Source organism: Lepidochelys kempii, chromosome 14 (assembly GCF_965140285.1).
Source record: "Lepidochelys kempii isolate rLepKem1 chromosome 14, rLepKem1.hap1, whole genome shotgun sequence".
Taxonomy (NCBI): domain Eukaryota; kingdom Metazoa; phylum Chordata; order Testudines; family Cheloniidae; genus Lepidochelys; species Lepidochelys kempii.
The window spans coordinates 12797225-12821192 of record NC_136393.1 but is presented as its reverse complement, the minus strand read 5'-3'; the positions used below and the strand labels follow the sequence as shown (position 1 = coordinate 12821192).

General features: G+C 40.9%; 3 protein-coding genes across 4 annotated transcripts; 2 read left to right on the top strand and 1 right to left on the bottom strand.

The window, feature by feature from the left end:
* Nucleotides 1-1294: 1294 nt before the first annotated feature.
* LOC140897557 (uncharacterized) lies at nucleotides 1295-15826 on the bottom strand. Its single transcript, XM_073310311.2, has 4 exons — nucleotides 15066-15826; nucleotides 10709-13916; nucleotides 2977-3200; nucleotides 1295-2596 (listed from the first exon to the last, which is right to left on the bottom strand). The coding sequence occupies exons 1-2, from the start codon at nucleotides 15591-15593 to the stop codon at nucleotides 13794-13796; spliced, it is 651 nt and encodes a 216-aa protein (XP_073166412.1). The 5' UTR covers nucleotides 15594-15826; the 3' UTR covers nucleotides 1295-2596; nucleotides 2977-3200; nucleotides 10709-13793.
* Nucleotides 5874-12379, top strand: LOC140897558 (nucleoside diphosphate kinase A-like). The gene is given in 7 exon segments (XM_073310312.2): nucleotides 5874-5921; nucleotides 5923-6096; nucleotides 6099-6124; nucleotides 7011-7143; nucleotides 7685-7786; nucleotides 8497-8609; nucleotides 9364-12379. Coding segments are annotated over 7 exon segments (708 nt in total). The 3' UTR covers nucleotides 9476-12379.
* A 1311-nt stretch (nucleotides 15827-17137) lies between the features above and the next one.
* On the top strand, nucleotides 17138-21597 carry LOC140897556 (nucleoside diphosphate kinase). 2 transcript variants are annotated; one of them, XM_073310308.2, is made up of 5 exons: nucleotides 17138-17243; nucleotides 17919-18051; nucleotides 19261-19362; nucleotides 20579-20691; nucleotides 21349-21597. In XM_073310308.2, the coding sequence occupies exons 2-5, from the start codon at nucleotides 17923-17925 to the stop codon at nucleotides 21464-21466; spliced, it is 462 nt and encodes a 153-aa protein (XP_073166409.1). In that variant the 5' UTR covers nucleotides 17138-17243; nucleotides 17919-17922; the 3' UTR covers nucleotides 21467-21597. The 2 variants fall into 2 exon arrangements, with proteins under 2 accessions (XP_073166409.1, XP_073166410.1); XM_073310309.1 differs by lacking the exon at nucleotides 17138-17243 and adding an exon at nucleotides 17395-17588.
* The last annotated feature ends 2371 nt before the right edge of the window (nucleotides 21598-23968 follow it).

The following is a 23968-nucleotide window of genomic DNA, read 5'->3' as shown; positions in this document are numbered from 1 at the left end:
TGAGTTTGTTTAGTCTGGATTAAAAAAAAATTGAGGGGGGAACATGATAATAGTTTTCAAGAACATAAAAGGTTGTTACAAGAAGGAGGGAGAGAAATTGTTACCTTTAACCTCTGACGACAGGACAAGAAGCAACGGGCTTAGTTTGCAGCAAGGGCAGTTTAGTTTGGGCATTAGGAAAAACTTCTTAACTCTCAGGGTAATTAAGCACTGGAATAAATTTCCTACGGAGGTTGTGGAATCTTAATAATTGGAGATTTTTAAGCGCAGGTGTAGACAAATACCTGTAAGGGATGGTCTAGATAATACTTAGTCCTGACTTGAGTGCAGGGTACTACACTAGAAGACCTCTCAAGGTCCCTTCCAGTCCTATGATTCCATAAAGCACTTGAAACAGTTGTAGGAAACACAGCAGCCTGGCTGGTGGAGCCCAGGTGAATATGCATTTTCTGTAATATGTTTTATTAGCATATTTCACAAATTATTAGATGATGAAAAAAATCTCACAATCCCACTCACTGTACAGTCTCTAACTCAGAGACTTCAAGAGTTTTGACTGACGAGATCATCTGTATGTTTCTTTGTAGTATGTGCCCCACCAGCATCAGTGGTGTTAATTGTTTATACTTTGAGGGCCCTCTGCTGGCTATGCAGCAGTAGATCTTAACACTGTTTCAGTCTAAATCAGTGGTTTTCAAACTTTTGTACTGGTGACCCCTTTCACATAGTAAGCCTCTGAGTGCGACCCCCCCCCCCTTATAAATTAAAAACTCTTTTTATTATATTTAACACCATTATAAATGCTGGAGGCAAAGCGGGGTTTGGGTGGAGACTGACAGCTCGTGACCCCCCACGTAATAACCACATGATCCTCTGAGGGGTCCCGACCCCCAGTTTGAGAACCCCTGGTCTAAATCATAGAATTTTAGGATTACAAGGGACCCCAAGGATCATCTAGTTTAGTGTTTCTCAATGATTGGTCTGTGGACTGGTGCCTCTCCATGAGATCTCCCTGATATAATTTAGGAAGGCAGCAAGCTGGTCCCTGGTATCAAAAAGGTTGAGAAACACTGATATATAGTCTAACGCCATACCATGAAAATCCTACATTAGCAGAAGCTCTTGGAATTTTGAGGATATTTTTTCCTCATTTCTTGGTGCCAACTGGTGGATTTAAAAAAAATTTAAACCTGGAATAAATGTATCTCCAGATTATAACTATTTGAAGGCAGGTCAGATTTTGGGATTAAGCAGGCTGAACAATTGCTCTTTAATTGTGATAATAATACTTTATTATAAATACATGAATGAGCGAAACCTCACAATATGCTGGAGAAGCAAGCAAACATTATTATCCACTAATTATATATGAAGAAGTTGAGGCACAAAGAGGTTAAGTGAATTGCTTAAGGTCACATTTTGAGTCAGTGACAGAGCTGGAATTAGAATTCAGTAGCTCGTGGTTCCCAGCCCAGTGCTAAGTTCAAGGACTTTGCTCATCTCTCATCATGTAGTTTTCTGAAGTATTTCAAGGAATTAATATTAGGTATACATTTCAATACTGGTAAAAACTTTTGGAAAAAAATGTACACTGGCTGATAACAAATGGTTTATAATGAAAGATCCCTAAAATACGGAATGATGAGCTCCAATCTGGATATATTATATTCATATATGAATAATATGGGCTAATTTCTATACTATTTTAACATTAGAGACCGAAAAAGAGAAACTTAGATTTGAAAAAGTGTTAGATACTCCATATTCCACAATTTTCATCAGCTATTTCAAGATTGTTTTGGAGAATACCACCATAGAAATTTTCTGTGGATTGCTATGAACTACTGGCTTTCTCTGAGTTTTAATGCTATAATGAACTGTATTGCCTGAACTAATATTACTGTTTATATTGCTAAGGTTACAAAGTCTATCAAATTAGCAAAAAATGCTATTTCAAAAAATGCAAGAGCTAATCAGGTAGTGAAGATCTAACTAATAGCTAGTCCATTAATTTCCACTGAAGAGCAAAGGAGGCTCATACTGTATTTTCATTTGGCCTGGTCCTGAACAATTACTGTACTTAAGACTTGTGTGTTGCACTGCGTATTTAGATACATCAGATCAGCGGGGTTGTATAGATGTAGGTCTAGTTATGACAAGAAGTAGATCCAAGCTACAAGGTGTGTACTCAGACTGGACCTTTCCCAATATTTAGAGTTGTACAGATGTAGGTTTTTAGCTCAGACCACTGTAAAGTAGGGGTCAGAGTCACAAACTTAGGATCCAGACCTGAATTCTCCAAAAAATTGAGGGAAGGTGTTCATTTCAAGGTCTTTGGGTCAGGCCTGTCTCATAAAATATCAGCCATTTCTAGGTGTCAGTGGTTCCCAAACTTGTTCCGCCGCTTGTGCAGGGAAAGCCCCTGGTGGGCCGGGCTGCTTTGTTTACCTGCCACGTCCGCAGGTTCGGCCGATCGCGGCTCCCAGTGACCGCGGTTCGCTGCTCCAGGCCAATGGGAGCTGCTGGAAATGGCGCGGGCCGAGGGACGTACTGGCCGCTGCTTATATTAGAGATGGTAATTTTCCCGGCATCCCCACTGCAAATAAATTGTGGAAAATCAGAGGTTGTGGGCATAAAAATACTTCACTGGACTTACATATTATGTAAAAGGAAATAAGAGAGCATATATCAGGAAACGAGATGCGGATTAAAAGGTCAGATGAAAGAAGGATCAAGGGCATCCACAGGAAAATAAAAATCCAATTAGTGGATTAAAGGTAAAAGGCCAAGGTATAAATAAAACGGTTTTAAGAAAGGATAGTGAAAGGATCAGAGCAGGACGAGGTCAGGAGCTAATACTATGTAATTGGGAAGGGAGGTTACAAAAGGAGTATATAAAAGAATGAAGTGAAATGAGAGATAAATATACAAGTGAGGAAGGCCTAAATATGAAGGGATAGAAGTGCAGAACCGTACCACTTTATTTCACCATTTCCAGAGAGTAGTTTTCAGTGGTTCACAGTCAAGCTAGAAGGGATCAATTCTGGGTCCAGTTCTGTTCAATATCTTCATTGATAAATTTAGATAATGGCATAGAGTGTATACATAGTTTGCAGACAATGCCCAGATGGGAGGGAGTACAGGTGTTTTGGAGGATAGGATTAAAATTCAAAACGATCTGGACAAACTGGTGAAATGCTCTAAAATAAACAGAATGAAATTCAATAAGGACAAATGCAAAGTACTCCACTTAGGAAGGAACAATGAGTTGCACACATACAAAATTGGAAATGACTGCCTAGCAAGGAGTACAGCAGAAAGGGATCTGGGGGTAACAAGCTAAATATAGGTCACAAACTGACTATGAGTCAGCAGTGTAGCGCTGTTGCAAAAAAAAAAAAAAAAAAAAAAAAGCAAGCATCATTCCCTGATGTATTAGCAGGAGTGTTGTAAGCAACACACAAGAAGTAATTCTTCCACTCTACTCTATGCTGATTAGGCCCCAACTGGAGTACTGTGGACAAACTGGAGAAAGTCCAGAAAAGAGTAACAAAAATTATTAAAGGTCTAGGAAACATGACCTATCAGGGAAGATTTAAAAAAACTGAGTTTGTTTAGTCTGGAGAAAACTGAGGGTGGGGACATGATAACAGTTTTCAAGTACATAAAAGGTTGTAACAAGGAAGAGGGAGAAAAATTGTTACCTTTAATCTCTGAGGTTAGGACAAGAAGCAATGGGCTTAAATTGCAGCAAGGACGGTTTAGGTTCGGCATTATGAGAAACTTCCTAACTCTCAGGGTAAACACTGGAATAAATTGACTAGGGAAGTTGTGGAATCTCAGTCACTGGAGATTTTTAAGAGAAAGTTAGACAAACAGCTGTGCAGGATGGTCTAGATAATACTTAGTCCTGTCATGAATGAAGGGAACTGGATGAGATGACCTCTCGAGGTCCCTTCCAGGCCTATGATTCTATGATTATTCCAACATTGGGAGCTACTACCATGAAAATTGTTATGCTCTATATTTGTATACTTAATAGCGTGCACAGAATCACAGAAATGCTTAATGTGGCATCATTAATGGACTAAAGAAAAATGTTATGATGTGAGCTTAAAAAGAAGGGGAAGAGATATAAAGACAGGTGGGGCAACAATGAAGAAAAAGTTAATCCCTTTCATGTCAGAATCATGAAGAGGAGGCTTGGGATGGAGAAGACAGAATGGCTATGAGGTCAGGGGTGCTAGTTGCTGGAAATGCAAAGAAACTTGAAAACCTATTTTGAACTGGATTTGGAGATAGGTAGAAAGCTAAAGAATGTAATGAGGTGGGATGGTCTCCGCCTGCTTCCTAGAATGGCACAACAATGGCTTGGCCAAAGCACTGTGGACCCTTGAAGTTAAAAAATTAGGGCAGAAGACTGTGAAAAAGGGAGCGTGTATATTTAGGATTTGCTGTTCAGATTTCCTATATACTAATTCTAATTAACTGCGGGGAGCCCCCCCCCACAACCCAATTGTCACATAGGCATGTCCAGGCATGTGTTGGCAGGGCTTTGATATCTGTGTCCTACCATTTTCTCCACATTTATACATTTTATTAAAGCTAATGTTAAAAAAATTATATAATATATAGGTTAAGAAAAGAGTGTCTGTACATCTGGGTATACTACTTAGATTATCCACAACTACAAAGTTTGTTTTTAAAGTCATAAGATACATATAGTGCATAATCAGCAAGAACCCAAATTTAGGTGAATGAATTTAAGAATTCAGTTCAGATATTTAGCATCCATGCATTCAGGTACATTACTCATGAAAAAGTTATACAGCGAGTTGGTGGCAAAAAGCAAAATATATCAACGAGTGAAGATTGTCCCTCAGTAATTGAGAATTTAGGATAGGCAGGACACTTTCATTGTGGCTTTTTGCTGTTGTTTTAATGCTGCCAAAGTGACATAAAGGGAGTGGAAAGGACACCCTTGCTCTGGAGTAGGAGCGCTCACATGGGAGTGGCGGGGGGTCACTACACCAGTATTTGTGCTGGAAATGGCCCAACTTGATGATCACTTTAGATAAGCTATTACCAGCAGGACAGTGGGGTGGGAGGAGGTATTGTTTCATATTCTCTGTGTGTATATAAAGTCTGCTGCAGTTTCCACAGTATGCATCCGATGAAGTGAGCTGTAGCTCACGAAAGCTCACGCTCAAATAAATTGGTTAGTCTCTAAGGTGCCACAAGTCCTCCTTTTCTTTTTGCGAATACAGACTAACACGGCTGTTACTCTGAAACCTGTCTATAATCTGTAACACTTCCCCCTGTAGACACAAAACTGCGTGTGTATGACTGGCGGAGCACAGGGCGGTCTAGGCTGACTAGACAGGAAGTGTGAAAAATTGGGACAGGGGATGGGGAGCAACAGGCGCCTCTATAAGAAAAAGCCCCATTTGGGACTGTCCCTATAAAATCCGGACCTCTGAGATCACCCTAGGGCGGTGACCGCACCCGCTTTGCACCCACTGCGCTCGCTTACAGGGGCGAAGTCTCCTTGGAAACCGTACCCAGGGCTACACGTTTACAGCCCGACCCGTGTCTCCCGTGCTGGGAATGCCTGGGGCTGCCCTGCGGCCCCTGCCGGGAAAGCGCCCGGAGCCGCCCCTGGCCGCGCGGCGGGCAGAGCCCCCAGCCCCGCCGGCCTCCCTTCCCCGTCCCGCTCCCCCCTGCCATAGAGCTGGAGATGCGCAGCAAGAGCGCCGCCCACTTGCCGGCGCAGTTAGGACTCGATGGGCCGGGAGTCGCTCTGCTCCCTCCTTAATCTTGCGTCCCCCCGTGTCGGGCCAGAGCGTCGCCTCAGCCCCCCGCCCCCGCCCCCGATGGCGTATCCGCGCCCCGGGACAAGCGTCCCCGTGGGGGTGTGGGGAGGAACACGGGCTCCTCGCGGCTGCCAGGCCGGCTCCGGCCCGCTCGGCGCTGGGGCAGCGGGGGGCGTGTCTAGAGCTGGGTGGTCGCGAGGCTGGGGGCGGCGGCGGCGTTACGGCAGCTACCACGCGACCCGCCGCAGGGGCCGGGACTGCAGGAAGGCGGGTGAGAGGGGGCGCGCGCGCTGCGAGGGATGGTTGAAGGGGCATGGGAGAGGGGCGCGCAGAGGGGGCTGCATGGGTCCAGGGCAGCTGCGGTTATGAATGATCCAAGTGACGCAAGCAGGGTCAATAGCAGGGGACGGGAGTTGTAATTAGATGTCTGCCTGTTGGTCTGAGGGCTGCCGTCCGTCCAGGGCTACTGGCAGCGGGAGCATTATTATTAGGTGTTGAATTGCTTTTTTTTTAATTTGAAGCCCTCTTAGCTCGTTCACAACTGCTCTGGAATAACTAGCTTGTTGTTTCTCAGATGGTTCAGTCTGTGGTATACTTACAGAAAGCACCATACTTTTAATGTGTCTATTCTTAGAGATTAGTTTTTAATGTCTGAAAAATGCTTAATTTTGGTTTTTAAAATGTTGACTATTGTAAACTACAGTGACTGTGTAGCTACTGTAGAAGTCAGCTTGTGCCTCTAAAAATGACACATCGGCTATTCCAGTATGACTTTCATTCCTTCCATTCACCACGCACATTCTTAGCATACTTCATTACAACACTGACTGGCTGTAGATAACTATAGATCAAAGTGATACACCTGCTCTTAGGTTAGCCTGTTTTGTCTTAAATTGAAGGTAGCATCCTATCAGTGTGCACGTTGGAATACACCGACCTGCAATACAATCTGTATTTATCGCTTAATATAAAATCTTTTCATTCTTGGTATGGACTAATTGCTCTCCTCAATATTTATAGGGCTACTATGTTACATTTATTTTTGTAGCACTTTTTGGATATTCTTTGACTTATTAGTTCAGTGCACATAAGCACAATAAGGTTGTGGAAGATTGTGGGTACCCCTTCTAGATTTCTGTTGTGGCTGCATTTGCCTTCTGGTCCTGGAATACGGAGTCCCTTTTTCTCCTCTTGTAGGATGATGGCATCTATTTGTGAGCGCACTTTCATTGCCATCAAGCCTGATGGAGTCCAGCGGGGACTAGTGGGAGAAATCATCAAGAGATTTGAACAGAAGGGTTTCAAACTGGTGGCCATGAAATTCATGCAAGTGAGTTTCCTTCATTTCTATATTTCTCCTTTATGTTTGAAATGAGATCTTATAGCAGGCTAGTGTACTCCACTCGGTGAAAAATCTTTTGTAATTTTTTAAAATGAAATCTTAGCAGAAATATCAAATGTCAAATTTTGTGGCTGGATATTTTTGGAGACTTTCCAGCATCCAGCTGTAGCTAAATGCTTTTGACAGTTTGAGCAACCTAATTTTAGTAAACTGATGTCCTTAGTCCAAAGGGAATATTCTTATAGATGCCACTTACACTTAATAGGCATCTAGGGATTATCTACAGCAAAAAGAGGTTTCTTCTCAAAAGTAGTTAGATATTGATGAAACAATCTTGCTGAGTTAAACTGTGTACTGAAATAATTTTAAATTCATATAAACCAAGCAACACATCTAGCCAGTTGCTGTAATCACTTATTTTTAAAGAGCATGTCTGTTTAAGGATTAATAGTGCTCTGTGGTTAATCTCTTGTGATTTAAAGATACTCTTAAGTTCTTACAGTAAACTGCTCTTTTTGTGTGTGTGCAGGCCTCTGAAGACCTTCTGAAAGAACACTACATTGATCTGGAAGATCGGCCATTCTACGCTGGTTTGGTTAAATATATGCACTCTGGACCTGTTGTAGCTATGGTAAGCTTTTAAAAATAAAACCTGCTTAAGAAGAACTAAGCAGTTGATGTATCTTTTGTTCATAACTTCATTTGTGTTACATATTGAAAATGACACTAAGAACTTGAAATTAAATACTTAAAAAATTGATTAAATGTAGTTACAGGTACAACATGTTTCCCTTTAATTTGTGGTTTTACAAGTAAATCTTTCTTTTTTAAAAAAACCCTCTCTTTTCCCCTTTGCAATGTGCTGGGATGTAAACAACGGGAAACTGACTGCACAAAGTGCTGTCAAATACACAAAATAAGCAAACTGGAAAAAAGAACAGTGAAACATTTAATCTTTCAAGTAATGATATGTGTTAGATGTTGATTGTAACCTACAAGTGTGACTTTTTTTTTTTTTTTGGAAAAGAGAGTGTATACCTCTAAAGTATTTGAGATCCCTATGAAGCTTTATGTGTTTAGGAAATTCTGTAATGGATTGCTTACCTGTTTGTTACACTTAAAGCTATTCAGTACCCTCTCGCTTTGGCTAACAGTCAGTGAATGACCACAGCTTGTCGGAGACAGTTTCACTCTAATCCTTCTATGCCTTGCCCATAGATTCTTTGAAAAAGGGGACTTAGCAACTGTACCATGATGGGATCAAGTTTGGATAACATTGCCAACTCTTACTGTGTTAGTTACAGTTTGGATTCCGTAATCTTAATGGATTTTATTTTTAAGGTGTGGGAAGGTCTTAATGTGATTAAGACTGGCAGAGTAATGCTGGGGGAAACTAACCCAGCAGATTCCAAACCTGGCACCATACGTGGTGACTTCTGTGTTCAAGTTGGCAGGTATGTTCTGAAACTGTCTTATCAAAACTAAAGCAGTTTTTAATCATACGCATACTGACCTACTTAGTTAATTGATTTATGATGAAGTTTGGTAATGTGAACACTATATCCAGTTGAAACTGTTGGAAGAATTCAAGCAGCAGAATGTAAATGTTGGAATTTGATCAACCTTATAGTAAGGACATATAGACAAGGTCTGAAATACTTTCTACAGAACCTCCATTTTTTCTTGGAGGTCTCCCATTTGAGTACTGACACAATCCTACTGATTTTATGAAAACTAATAAGCTCTCTGCATGATGACTTGCCTCCTGGTCCCTTTCTATAAGACTGTCCTGGTAAACAAGAATATGCCATTTTGTAACAACATGTATTTTTTAATGTTAAATTAGAATGAATGTTAGGAAATAACAGTTGGTACCAAAAACTTGCTAACTGCTGAAAAACCTGTAAGGACATTCAGGCCCTGATTCTACAAACTGATTATACATGGAAAGACCCCCATTAACTTCATCCAGATGCAGGGGTCCACTAGACAATGTAGGACTGGAGTCAAAGGATGTAAATGGAGACGTGGCTTTCCTTCTCCTTCCCCCATGATCAAAACTGATGAGAGAAGAAGCTTCTGTTGCATATTTACGTGTACATTTTATTAATACTTGTAGTCATAGTAACCAGAGAGGTTTTTCTAAAAAGCAAATTCTTGTGCTTTTAATTCTATAATTATTAATGACCTTTCTTTATCTTCTCTTAGGAACATCATTCACGGCAGTGATTCTGCAGGAAGTGCTGAGACAGAGATCAACCTGTGGTTCACTCCTGAGGAGTTGGTTGAATACACAAGCTGTGCTCATCAGTGGATTTAAGGGCTAGTCTGCTGTGGCAGCGCTTTAATGTGGCCAGTGTAGTCGGGGCAGGGCGCTGGGAGAGAGCTCCCAGCACTCTAAAAAAAAAATACTTCCACAAGAGGCGTAGCTACCAGCTCTGGGGCAGTCTACACTGGTGCTTTACAGCACTGAAACTTGCTGCGCTCAGGGGGGTGTTTTTTCACACCCCTGAGTGAGAAAGTTGCAGTGCTGCAAAGTGCCAGTGTAGACAAGCCCTAAGAGTAAAATCTGGTCTGTGACTTTTAACATCCACTCATTCCAATGATTATGAATCCAGAAACAGTTCCTATTGCCATTATTCTTTAGTTATTTCAAGGCACTTCTGTATAAACTGGTGGAAATCTCTCTCTCTCTAATCTGTGTTGTGAATATTACATGTAACCAGTGTTAACAACTGTTGCTCTAATTAAAAAGCTATTGAATTATTAATTGGGAAGCTTTCTAACTCTCTGTGTGTAGACAAGAGAAGAGGATTACAATAGGGGAAAGGATCTTTAATTAACGACTAAACACAAAGCATAAACTTTCATGAAATGCCCTGTAACCCCCAGAGGATAACTTGGTATATAGTAACTCTGTAAATAGATCCATAATATCCTTAAAATACAGGAATTAAAGAATGATATAGAAGTAAGGTTAGCAAAAAGTAATTTAAAAAACTGTGATAAACAGCTATGGGAAAAATTCAATTTTTTTTCTCTCCAGAAAAGCAGTGCAGTTATACATAGGCAACAGCTTCACTTTGAAAATAAGGGTTTTAACTAGATTGCTACTTTAAACTCATTGTTTTCCACCTTAGGATCAGTCATTTATGTAGCATTTTAAGGCAGGATTAGCACGGCAGCTTTTTAAAATGGCCTTTTATGAGAAAAGAAGATTAATGTGCAAGGGCTGCTCAGTAAGCTTTACCTCTTGTCACTTCAGTGTAGCATTCTGTTTGACATTAGTAAGCATATCAGCATTGCATTATATCTCTGTGCAAACAACTGACGACAGCTCAGATATATTCTTTCCTTAATTGTTTGAATGGCAAAGTAAACTGTGCTTGGATAAGCTTTTTCAAAAGTGACTTTGGAACTCAGGAGCCTAAGTTTCAGTAGTAGTCAACGTGCTTTTTAAAACTTTACCCATTGTATTTAAACTTATTCATATGACAGTTTTTCTGTAATATTAAACAGGTCCCAGTAGTGCAGTTTAGTTCTAGCCACAAACCTTTCAGCGTCCTGCAGAGTTGCTATGGCTGTATTCAATGTCCAACTGTTGTATTCAGCTCAGGAGCCAGAAGTGGTATTTGGCTGAATAGTGGATACAGCAATAAATGAGTAGCATGTTTATTCAGTTGTAATAGGATGTTAGTTAAAAAGCAAAACACAACACAACAATAATTATCTGAACACCCTAACATTGCAAATCATCATTAGAAACAAAATTTCCTCTTGTGTTTTGCTACTAACTTGTTGATATCACTCATTCCTAAAACAAAACCTGCACATAAACATTTGCCTTTGATTAAGCAATAGAAATTTAGTAGAATTTCATGTCCAATACCCAAGCATGATGAAAGCATTAAACCCATTTTTTAAAATGACGCTGGCAATTTAAATCTATTCAGAAAATCAGTATTTTTAGAAAAAAAACTTAATTTTTCTTTAAAAAGTGGACCAATGTACTTCAGCACAGTCTCTGTTCAGAATGCTCCTTTGACTGTAATAGATGCTTCTACATCACGCTATTTAGATCTGCCTTTTAAAATATTTGATAGCAGTAAAGTGAGTGTTGGAAAAAACTCAGAGGAATGAGTAGTAGTCTTGCTATAGCCTTATCTCCAAAACTGTACTCTTCCAGAGTCTGTGGCTGTGGGGTGCCAGAGGGAAGGGTAGTGGGAGAGTCTGTCTCCTAGTTTTGAGGAGGAAGAGATAAATGGTTATTTTCACTGGGAGGAACCAGAAGAAAGTAGAGCCTTGCTCCAATTTGCTAGTGCATTATCATAAATGACCAATAGGAAGAAGTGGCTGAATTAAATATGCTGCACATACTGCAACGGAGAAGCAGTTCTTTGTAATTTGGCTACATCTGTATATTTGGAAAATCATTGCGAAAATCAACTGAATGTATTAATGGTGAATGTATTAGATGGACCATTTCGTGATCTGTTAGCTACATCTTTCAGTTCACATTACTGTTTCTTTCGCTCACGATAGCATGTACAATGTTAAAAAAATGTGAAAAGCATCACATCTTGTTTCTTTCCTTTGTTACCTACTAATCTCTTCATGATCATGGGCATAGTCATCTTCACTAAGCACAGTGGATATGAGACTATGTAAAAGACTCATTTTCTAAAAATGGCTTAACAAACACTTTGTCCTTTCTGTTTAAATAGATAAACTTAGGCCAGGGATTTTTACGCAATTTTTATTCAAGTATCCCAAGCCTCGCAAGTCTAAGACAGCTGACCCAAGCCAGCCATGCCGTCACTTGCTGTGGGTCTTTTATTGCTGTGTAGATGTACCCTAAGAGTACCTTCTCCCAGCCCTGAAGAAGAGCTCTGTGTGTCTCAAAAGCTTGTCTCTTTCACCAACAGAAGTTGGTCTCAATAAAAGATATTGCCACACGTACCTTACACTCTTCCTGACAGCTAACACTTCTCACCACTTTTACCTTAATACTATCTAAGTTAATATCCATTTCCAAATCTGTCTGTGACTATGGTTGAGGTTCTTTGTACCATTAATTGTGGTTCATGTTTAGAAGTAATCCAATTATGTGATCTAGAGGAAACTCATTTCAAACCCTGTTGTACGTCCACCAGATTAGGAGACAAAATCATTGTGGTAATCACTGAAGTGTATGTGAAATACTTATTAAAGAGGTAATCCTGAAGGAACTGAGTGTTGCTAGTAGTGATTAATGGCTACCTTGTCATTTACGCATCATATTAAACTGAGACTAGCTCGTGCACCTGCAAACCAATAAACTTTTTTGATGTTTCTGGTGCATTATTACACTAAAAAATTAACTAGAAACAAATAGTTAAATTGCATTTTCAGATCAAGATTTGTATTTTATCATTAGGGTGTAGGTCAAACATAATTTTGTTCAAAAAGGACAAATTCCATTCAGAAATTTCCATGGAAGATGGGAAATTCAGTGTCATATTTAACAAAATGTATAATTGTAAATAATCCATAATTTATTTACCAGGATGAGCAATATCAGAAAGACAAAGTTAAGTGGGTCTTGAACCACCTCCCTGAACCCACGATGCTCCCAAAATAATTGTTTTTTGGTAGGGGGAAGAGATCATATCCAAACTTTCAGATTAGTCCTTATCTTAATAATGAGTTAAACCAAAATCCCACATCCAAATATTTTTGAAAAGTTCAGTTCCAGGTTTGGATCCAAACTTTGCAGCTCAGGTCCATCTCTAAAACATGACATGCTCAAACAGGACCCAGTCCATTGCCTCCCCTACCCCAGTGAGAGAGTATTTCTATTAACTTGAATAGGAGTTGACTCAGGCGCATAAAGAACAGCCCCAAACACAGCACTCTGCCTGCATATCTGCTTTGCTCAAGATTTAACTCCTTGTACTCTTATATTTGATATAGTTTTTCCTTATCAACTTAAGCAGCAAGATCAACAGAAGTCTGCATGAACATTTAGTGAAATCAGAGTGGATATTTCTTTAAATTCAGCAAAGACTTTCCTATTATCTTCCTTACGGCCATAACAAGTGATTGTGTACTCAAAATAAATGTAAAAGAAAAATAGTGTTACACTGATGCCACAATGTGAATAAAAAAGGAAAATGAAGAGACAGAAAAACCAAGATAAGCCAATTTGCTATTCAAATTTGTAAAGGAGCACAACAGGGAAAACAAATCAGCAGACACTGCAAAACAAATGGGTGAATAATGAGTAATAAAATGTTTTGCACTTTGTATGCATCATATGACTTCAGAGTGCTTTACAAACAACAAATAAATAAATAATCAAACAACACTCTACTTAACAGCACTTTTCATTCAAAGATCTCAAAGCAATTTTCAAAATGTGGGAACGTATCCTTATCTCCATTTTATCAATGAGGAAAATGAGGCAGAGAGAAGTGACTTGCACAAAGTCACACAGTAAATCAGAGGCAAATGATGAAGGAAACCATGGAGTCTTGATCCTCACTAGACCACACTCCTAAACTATGTAATCTATGCCAATGTAGCTCAATGTACTATATTAAGACACAGAAATATGCATATTATAGAATACGGTAATCTCTGTGGAGGGATACAAATGCTCAGATTATACAGGTAAACTGAGACAGGAAGGGTTCCCAGAATTTAGTTGAGAATTCAAGGAGAGATCGGATACATCCAGAGAAGAGAAGGTTGTCAAAGGGTTTTGAATTGCCTTCCAGTGTCTATAGACAGAAATGAACGAGAAAGGGAGATCAGTGAAGACCAGGTTCTTCTGGAGCAATGCAATACTTGCCACATCTGAGGTGACTGAATCAGCAGTTCCAAATTCATAATCTAGTAACTGGATTAATCACATATTTAGATTAGATAGAAATCTGGATTAATCTTGAAAGCAACTAAATATAAACTGATTAAATACTGTAAGTTTATGCAGTATTACAACTGTAATTGGTTAGAGTAAATCTAGGGGTAGAAACTGTGTTTTCTATGTGTTGTAATTATTAAAAATATTTGAAATTATTAATATTAATGAGGGAAACCACAAAACACTAATTTAACTATAAATTCCTTTATTAAATGCAAAGGCCAAATTATACAATTGCTCTAAACATGCCTAAAAAGGCCTAAACAATAAGCAATTTACTACAGCCACAGAGAAACAAAACATTTATAAACATTTGATCAAGATACTTACAAACTGGCTAAACCCAGAGATGCTTAGACCTATATTGGTCAGCTCCAAAGTGGTCAGGCAGATATTAAAAATGAACTTTTAAGAATTTACCTATTTTCTTCCCACGGCCTTTCCTTCCTGTCTTCTTGCTAGTCACCAGTTTTCCCATTGCCTCTGGCTTTAACACCCAGAGTGTGGGTTGGGGAAGGGCCATGGTGGCTCAATTTAAGCAGTTACCCGCTGAATGTCAGGGGCCTTCTTTTTAGAAACTTCCGCTTCTCTCATTAGTTATTCTTTGAACCAGACATCTTCCCTACTTTATTCCTTCTAACCTTATCACTTATTTTCAAGGCTTTCCTTCTACTGGCTAGTTAGGGCCTTTCTTGACTTTACAACACATACATTGCTCCTTAACCAAACTTAACTTACTTTAATTCTTTAATTTTATACTTATTCTACACTATCTGTACAGAGCCCAGCAAGAATAACAGTAATTAATAAACTGCAACCGACTGCTAGGTCTATTGGTCTAATCACAGCTGTACGAGGTAGGACCTGCTGAGTTCTAGTTCTAGTCCTAGTTCTTATACTTTTCACTATTCTTACTTTTAAACTGCAACCACAGCTTCATTCTCCTACGTGACAACAAAAGAATCTGGACCAGTCCTACCCCTGGCCTCCGGGCACTTGACATTACCTCTTTGTGGATGATGTAATTTCGAGCACATCTTCTGGCTCTGTCAATCTGTTTCTTCACTTCAGCAGGTGGGGACTGTAGTTGTAAGAATGCTTGATAGAGATCTTGTAGGTGTTTGTCTCTGTCTGAGGGGTTGGAGCAAATGTGGTTGTATCGCAGAGCTTGGCTGTAGACAATGGATCGTGTGGCATGGTCTGGATGGAAGCTGAAGACATGTAGGTAAGCATAGCAGTCAGTAGGTTTCCAGTATAGAGTGGTATTGATGTGACCATCGCTTATTAGCACCATAGTGTCCAGGAAGTGGATCTCTTGTGTGGACTGGTCCAGGCTGAGGTTGATGGTGGGATGGAAATTGTTGAAATCATGGTAGAATTCCTCAAAGGCTTCTTTTCCATGGGTCCAGATGATGAAGATGTCATCAATGTAGTGCAAGTAGAGTAGGGGCATTAGGGGACGAGAGCTGAGGAAGCGTTGTTCTAAGTCAGCCATAAAAATGTTGGCATACTGTGGGGCCATGCGGGTACCCATAGCAGTGCTACTGATTTGAAGGTATACATTGTCCCCAAATGTGAAATAGTTATGGGTGAGGACAAAGTCACAAAGTTCAGCCACCAGGTTTGCCGTGATATTATCGGGGATATTGTTCCTGATGGCCTGTAGTCCATCTTCGTGTGGAATGTTGGTGTAGAGAGCTTCTACATCCACAGTGGCTAGGATGGCATTTTCAGGAAGATCACCAATGGACTGTAGTTTCCTCAGGAAGTCAGTAGTGTCTCAAAGATAGCTGGGAGTGCTGGTAGCGTAGGGCCTGAGGAGGGAGTCTACATAGCCAGACAATCCTGCTGTCAGGGTGCCAATGCCTGAGATGATGGGGCATCCAGGTTTACAGATCTTGGGTAGCAGACAGAATACCCCTGCTTGGAGTTCTAGGGGTGTGTCTGTGCGGATTTGTTCTTGTGCTTTTTCAGGGAGTTTCTTTTGGTAACCCTCAGTGGGATCAGAGGGTAATCGTTTGTAGAATGTGGTGTTGGAGAGCTGCCTAGCAGCCTCTTGTTCATATTCCGACCTATTCATGATTACGACAGCACCTCCTTTGTCAGCCTTTTTGATTATGATGTCAGAATTGTTTCTGAGGCTGTGGATGGCATTGTGTTCTGCACGGCTAAGGTTATGGGGCAAGTGATGCTGCTTTTCCACAACTTCAGCCCGTGCACATCGGCGGAAGCAATCTATGTAGAAGTCCAGTCTGTTTTTTTGACCTTCAGAAGGAGTCCACCCAGAATCCTTCTTTTTGTAGTGTTGGTAGGAAGATCTCTGTGGGTTAGTATGCTGTTCAGAGGTGTGTTGGAAATATTCCTTAAGTCAGAGACGTCAAAAGTAGGATTCTAGGTCACCACACAACTGTATCATATTCATGGGGGTGGTGGGGCAGAAGAACATAGAAGATAAGACAGATTCTTCTGCTGGGCTAAGAGTATAGCTGAATAGATTAACAATATTGTTGGGTGGGTTAAGGGAACCACTGTTGTGGCCCCTTGTGGCATGTAGTAGTTTAGTATCCTTTTTCTTTTGTAGAGAAGCAGTGTGTGTTGTAAATGGCTTGTCTAGTTTTTGTAAAGTCTACAATCTCTATGTCTAGAGTTTCTAGCCAGGCTTTTAGGGTAATGGGGCTATCCCATGACTGCCTTGTTTCTAGTTCCCCTTTACCCTGTTCCTAGCACCCTTTGCCCTGAGTCTGGCCTCTATCCATCACCCCCTTTGTTTGCTACTTGTCCCCTCCGGCCAAAGCCACGGCCCCACACCCTTGAGCAGCTGCCAGCTCCCCCAACGCCCCTAGTTTAGCCATGGCCTTACCCCCTTCGGCTTGGGTCTCTCTCATCCCCGGTAGCCAGGCCTTTTGGGAGCAGCAGGGCTTGTGCTCCGCCGCCAGGCGGGGGGCGGCCCCCACAGCGGCTTGGGGAGGGGCGGCGAGGGGACAGGTTTCTGTGAAGCCCCAGACCAGCAGGCCTCGCTCGGCATGAGGGCGGGCTCTAAAGGCGCCATGTTCCGCAGGGAGGAAGGCCAGCCCCTCTCCGCCAAGGGGGGGTTCCGGCTCCGGCTCGCCCCTCCTCTTTCCCGGTGGCCGCTGAGGTGAAGGCGGGGGACCAGCTCAGCAGCGGCATTAGCAGCTCCAGGGAGGTGAGGCCGGCGTGGGGGCTGGGCTGGGCAGGTCTGCGGGGGAAGGAGGCTGAGCCCAGACCTGGAGGAGGGGGCGGGGGGGGGGCGACGCCCCTTGAGCCGGGGCCTGGGCTGCCCGCCAGACCGCGGGAGCGGGGCCACCGGCCGGGCCGGGTCTCCAGAGCCGGCCGGGGGCGGCGGAGCAGGGAGCCCGGCTGGGGCCTGAGCGGCAGCCCTTGGGCCGGGTTCTGCCGGCTCGCCGGGCCCGCGATGCGGTGAAGAGGAACTGAGCGGCCGACACGTGGGAAGAAGAGCCGGGGCAGCCCAGCTGCCACGTGCCTGGGCGGGGCGGGCACGTCAATGGAGGTCTCGAGTGGAGAGAATCGGGGGGGCAGGGGGGCACTGCAGGAAGGATTAAGGGGGGCATGGGCGGGAGTGAACGGGGGCCAGGCAGAAGGGGCCAGCAGGGGCTAGGGGCGGATCCTGCACGTGTCTGGAATCGGAATCCCTGTAAGTGGCCTCCCTGGGTGGCACCCCTCGCCCCTTGAGGCCCTGCTGACCTTGAGGCCGCTCCCTGGGTGATGGAAGCCCCCTTCTCGGGCATGTCTGTTAATCGGGACAGGATAGCGGCAAAACTGGCTCTACCTGGGGTGTTGTCGCCGCCCTACTCTTACCGCTCCCCGTTTCCTTTCACAGGATAATGGCTTCTAATAGCGAACGCACTTTCATCGCCATCAAGCCTGATGGAGTCCAGAGGGGCCTGGTGGGAGAAATCATCAAACGGTTTGAACAGAAGGGTTTCCGCCTGGTGGCCATGAAATTCATGCATGTAAGTTTTTCCCCCCCCCTCCCCCTCACTTTGAGGCAGGGCTGTTGTGAGGCTTAATTAATGTTCCCACATCTCCCTGCAATTCTTTGTGCTAGAAGTCAGTTTGTTATTACGATATGTGGTGTTTTCTCTCTCATTTTTACTTGCAAATCCTAGCCATCAAGATGAACTATACAGAAGCTTCATTCTCCCGTATTGTTTTTCTCACATCAAGGAGTTGGCAAAGTGAAAACCTGTAGGCCAGACTTCACAAGAGTTGATCTGCTTATTGTAACTTTTTTTCAGATATAAATACACATACCAGGCCAAATTTTCCCACACATCCATGAACTGGATGAAGCTGCATGAATGTAACTGAACAGAACAGAAAACGTGAAAGAATTGTATTAATTTAGGAAAAAGAAAAGGAGTACTTGGGGCACCTTAGAGACTAACCAATTTATTTGAGCATAAGCTTTCATGAGCTACAGCTCACTTCATCGGATACATCAAATAAATTGGTTAGTCTCTAAGGTGCCCCAAATACTCGTTTTCTTTTTGTGAATACAGACTAACACGGCTGCTAGTCTGAAATCTATTAATTTAGGCTAAGTCTGGCGTAGCTTCCTTTCAGTTGTCTCTACTCATATCAAACCATGACTACAACCTTCTGTTTCACAAGAAATAGAAGAGACCCAGTGTAGTTGTCTTGTCATATCAAACCACAACTACACTGGGTCTCTTCTATTTCTTGTGAAACAGAAGGTTGTAGTCATGGTTTGATATGAGTAGAGACAACTGAAAGGAAGCTACACCAGACTTACTTAACATTAGGTTGTATTAATTTAGGCTAAGCAAAAGTGACCATGACTGGAAGGTTACATCAGGAAATGCAATCTTCCAGATGTCTTGTATTCATAATAATCCACAGCCATAAACTAATATAAAGAAGAAATCATAGTTTAACAAAGAGCTCATGGTATTGAACCTGCCTCAATGTAAATTCTTTGTTAAAGTTAATAAAGAAAATTGTTCTGCATGTAAAATACGGAACGAACATAATTAGCTTGCAGAAGCAAACTTCTTGCTGTTGATATTTATTTCATGATTGATATGAAGCCATCTCATCATTGATTACATTGATGTTGTAATGGGGTGCTGCTTCTTTTTAAATTTTATTTGTTTGTAAAACATTGCTCTCAAAATCTCACATTCAACTTTTCTTTAAAGGCTTCCGAAAACCTTCTAAAACAACATTACATTGACCTGAAAGATCGGCCATTCTACCCTGGTTTAGTTAAATACATGAATTCTGGACCTGTTGTGGCCATGGTGAGTAGCATTTTATTTACTTAAATATATATTGTGCAGGACATGGCTAGGTATCTTTCATCTAATTACATAAACTATTTTGTTTAATTGTTAGCATCTGTGGACACTTTATAGCTTTAAAAACAATTTTTTTTAAAAAAAAATTACTCTCCCAATATATAAAATAAAGTGGTAAAAGAAAACAAGACAATTTCCACATGATCCAGTGCTGCCCAGAGCACTTCTGAATGGCGGTCTGCGCGAGTCCTGCATTAGTAGAGCTGCACTGGAAGTGGTGCAGGAGTAAGAAATTTGAAGAAAACTGCTAGTTTATATGTCAACAATAGCTGTATAGCAGATGAAACAACTGAAGAATACCCCTGGTGGGGTTTATAAAATAGCTATGAAATAATTTTTATATAACAGTCTGTTTACAAAACTTGACTTGAAAAGCCTTCCCCACTTCCCATGAATAGAACATGATGACTTCATTAGGATTCCCTGCCATTCATAGTTGTTTCTGAATTATAGGGAAACAGGAGGGCTGTACAGAGTCCTGAAAGTTGCCTAGCAGGTGAAGTAGTAACTGGTTGAGATTTCCAAGGCAGCCCAGGGGATTTAAGCACTTCAGATAACTTTACAGTTAGACTACTATGAAAGTCTCTACCTTAATTCTTAAACAGTTATGTGAGCCAATATAATGGTGTGTGTGTTTGAGTTTTCACTGTTTTGTGCCTAATTGGCTCCATGGAGTCTGAACTATTTAAAGATGCTAATTGCAGGCCACTTCATTAGAGGTTTTCAAGTGGCATCTATGTGAGAGCCACTCAGGAGTGGCAATAAAGTACCTTCTCTCCATAAGCTTTTGTTTACTTGATTGGTGTTAACAAGAAGTGTGTCCATTGTTCTTCAGGCCAGATGTTCTTCTCTTTAAAATCTCACTTCCTTCAGATATGTTCTGGTAACCAGGAGCCATTCTGATGCTATCTACTCTCATGCCTTTTCACAGTGAAAGATAACCAGTGAAACAAATGTAATTTACAAAGAATTGTAACCATTTATTTTATAATTTTCTCTTGTTCCTAGTCTTCCTTTAGCAATTTAATTGATACAGATTCTGAAATAGATTTAGATCTTTGTGGGGAAGGCCTTTGTCTCCTTGCAAAGTGCCGAAGGTGAGTTTTCTGTGATGCCTTGAATGGATACGGAATAATGTATTTTTTTATTTTATTTTTAGGTTTGGGAAGGTCTCAATGTGGTTAAAACTGGCAGAGTTATGCTGGGAGAGACTAATCCTGCAGATTCTAAACCAGGTACAATCCGTGGTGACTTCTGCATTCAAGTGGGAAGGTTGGTGCTGAAATTATTATAAAATTAACTTTTCTAAATATTTTTCCACAGTTACAAGATAAGTATATTTACTGCTTTCATTGTAAGCATCATTTGAATAAAAAACTAAAAAACGCTTAAGAACAGAAATTGTGCAAAGTCACCAGATACCTATGTCTTTCCTTGAAAGGTATGTTCTTACCTATGCATATACATTATGTATAGAGAAAATAAGTCTGTGATACATCAAGCTATTTTAATGTGGCTGTACTGTTTCCTTTTTAGTGATCCAGTTTGGCATAGGATGAACTTTATGTTGCCTTCTGGAAAGCTTAGGTAGTTAGTCATAAGAATCCTAGTCTGAAGCTGAATTTAATTTGTAGGACACAATCCAATAAGGTTGCTTATACAAAGCATTTTGGGTTTAATTATACATCAGAACTGGATGAAAAATGATAATCATGTCATGGTGGTGCTGTTAATAGTTTGGGTTATGTTTAGAACTTTGTTAGGCCCTAGTTTTATTTGTGAAGTGTGTGTATTTTTAAGAGTTGTACCAAAAGCTCTAGCTTTTCAGCAGTAGATGAATCTCCAGACCTCCTGTCCATATAGACAAGTTAAGAACAGTTTCTAAAGCTACTGCCACCTTTGAAATTTTGTGGTTGGCTTTCTTCACAGGAACATCATTCATGGCAGTGACTCTGTAGAAAGTGCTCAGAAGGAGATCAAGCTATGGTTTCAGCCCACAGAGCTTGTGGATTTCAAATCTTGTGCTCATGACTGGATCTATGAGTAAAATGAAATCTCTCTAATGAAGTGTGCCTTCTGAACACAGCATCTCATTCCAGCAGCTATTGACCGGGGAGCAACCATTATGATTACCTTTACATAGTGCTGCAAAGTTGAATAAATAGATCATGGAAACTATTTCTGTGTAGTCTGTATTCACTGGAAAAACATACTTAAGTTTGCATGGAGTAGAACTGGTCATTTGTACAGATGTATACAACTTTGCTTGTGGGGACAAAATGAAATCCACATTCAGGAAACTTCTCTGAAAACATGATCAAAACGAAACCAACTAACTGTTACTGTACATCTGTTAGGTGCTGAAAACAGGTATGTGTTAGCTACCCACATAAATTTGTTTTCTCATCACAACCTGAGATGATTCTTTGAGTCTTTCTTCAGCCTGCCCCTTTGCTCTACAGCTTTTGCAGTTTGTTGGCTACAGTGAAAGCAGAGGAAGCACATTAAGTATCAGTAGATACCATGAGAGAGAACTAAAGAAAAGCACATCTCCTTGCTTATTAATTTTACACAAGTTGACTCACCCGTCAGAAAAATCATTACACTTCTGCCCTGTTTGTCAGTCTCTGTGTAAACAGTAGTAGTATTATGGTCTGTACTCCACATTATAGGACTACCACTTCATGAGTTCTTTACAACTATTTTAAATGAGACCTCCGAAGACTAACAAATAATTCAGTTCACAAACTGATGCTCTACTAAACAGGACGTAAAGTGAAAATGTAGCATGTGGTAACCAGATTCAGAGCTGTCTGAAAGATCTTAATGAATAGTACTAGCAGACAGGATCAGATACCCTTATCAGAATGGCTAAGACATGAAACCCCTGCAGTGAGAAGCTGAACCATTACACCACTATGCTGGCAAAATTACATGTAAGATACTGATTTGAAAAGCTTCCAAACTCAAGTATAGAGTGGGTGATAGAAAATTTGCTTGGAGTATCTCCTATGGATTGAATAGTTTCTACAGTGGTGATAATACTTACGAGAAAATGTTGAAAGGAACAGGTCCATCCACTATACTATGAAGCTGTAGATGTCACAGCACATTGAGTGAAATAAGAATTTCCATTTTATGAGGCACAGGGATAACTGACCTCTAAAGTGACAGCATATGACCCAAGTCTCTTGACTGCCATTTCAGTGCTCCTGTTCATAGGACCAAACTGTCTCCTGTAGGCTATAGTTATAGCAGAATAGTATGAAATTTGATAAACTTGCTCTGTTCTTATGCTATGATAAAGCCTTATGGCACCCTTAGTAATGAAGGTCAACAGGGAACATAGTGTACTAGCCAACTACCCTACATCACTTAAACCATACAGTTAAGGCACTTGGTGATTTAGCTCTAATGGATTTTAGAGATATATGTAAACTGAACTGGGCTCAAACAATATTACACATAATTTGATGTGACAGCCAATGTCCCATGTATTCTGCAACTATATACTTACATTTAGTGGTACTCCAGCAGAAATTCTTAATTTTCTAGCACTTTCTAATAAGTGAGGTCTGATGGACTTTAATATTTATAATCCAGTCAGTATAGTAACTTGTTTACTTTTATAGTGAATTCAGTTTTTTAGATTGTCCCCATATTTTCAGTTTCATGGACTGGTGGACTACCAGGTGTAGCTTTTAAAGGAAATAGCTCTCTAGCTGCATAGGGCAGGTTACATTGCCCAGTTGTTTCAGGGTGCCTGCCTAGCTCAGAAGACAATGCTGCACTAAGTTTGTGCTCCCTTCTCCTTTATCTGTTTATCTTCACAACTGAGGATACAAACAGCTTTTTTCCTCCAGCGAAAGCTGGAATTTTTTTTGAAAACAGTTCTGTAGAAACAAGTAAATTCCACTGATTTGCACTTAAGCCATTACTCAGTCTACACTGCTATTTGTTCCTGTGCTAGTTGTTGGTGCAGTGTCTCTATTCTACATCCACCGCAAATGCAGATGTACCCTACTACATCATGATTAGCACCAGCACAGTCTTACTGCTCCAATGCGCCCCACTAGGCTAAGCAGCACTGAGTGCAAATCACACTGCACTAATGTCAGTTGTGCTGGCAGGGGTGCAGCTACACTGGTGGCTAAATCACAGTTTAGACAAAACTGGCAAGGACTGCTTAATAGTGTAGAGTTGTGAAAGGTCTGGGATATGACTTGTGGCAGCTTTCAAAAGCTTCCCTCTCAAAGATAAAATTCCCCCCTCCCCCACAAGTTCCAGCAATGAAACCTGCACTGTGTATATGGTATCTTAAAGGAAAAGTGATAAGTTTTCATTTCCATTGAAAAGCAAAGTTTTCAAAAATAACTGAGGTGTAACGTAAAAATTAAAGCATTTCCCATAAGTATATTTAAAAATAGATTTGATTAACTGATTTCTATACTTCAGTTCTGTTATTTGTTATTTGGCCAAATGAAGACACCACAATGTATCTGAATATATCTCAATTAAAAAATACAAAGAAATTACCATCCACGTGGTC

What these genes read in the sequence shown, in the direction of transcription:
- LOC140897557 (XM_073310311.2), bottom strand. Translation starts at nt 15,593, where the DNA reads ATGGGTACCCGCATGGCCCCACAGTATGCCAACATTTTTATGGCTGAC. An exon ending in ATTACATCATCCACAAAGAG is followed by an intron (nt 13,917 to 15,065) that starts GTAATGTCAAGT and finishes TTCTGTCTATAG; the next exon opens with ACACTGGAAGGCAATTCAAA.
- LOC140897556 (XM_073310308.2), top strand. Translation starts at nt 17,923, where the DNA reads ATGGCTTCTAATAGCGAACGCACTTTCATCGCCATCAAGCCTGATGGA. An exon ending in CTGGACCTGTTGTGGCCATG is followed by an intron (nt 19,363 to 20,578) that starts GTGAGTAGCATT and finishes TTTTATTTTTAG; the next exon opens with GTTTGGGAAGGTCTCAATGT. An exon ending in TTCTGCATTCAAGTGGGAAG is followed by an intron (nt 20,692 to 21,348) that starts GTTGGTGCTGAA and finishes CTTTCTTCACAG; the next exon opens with GAACATCATTCATGGCAGTG.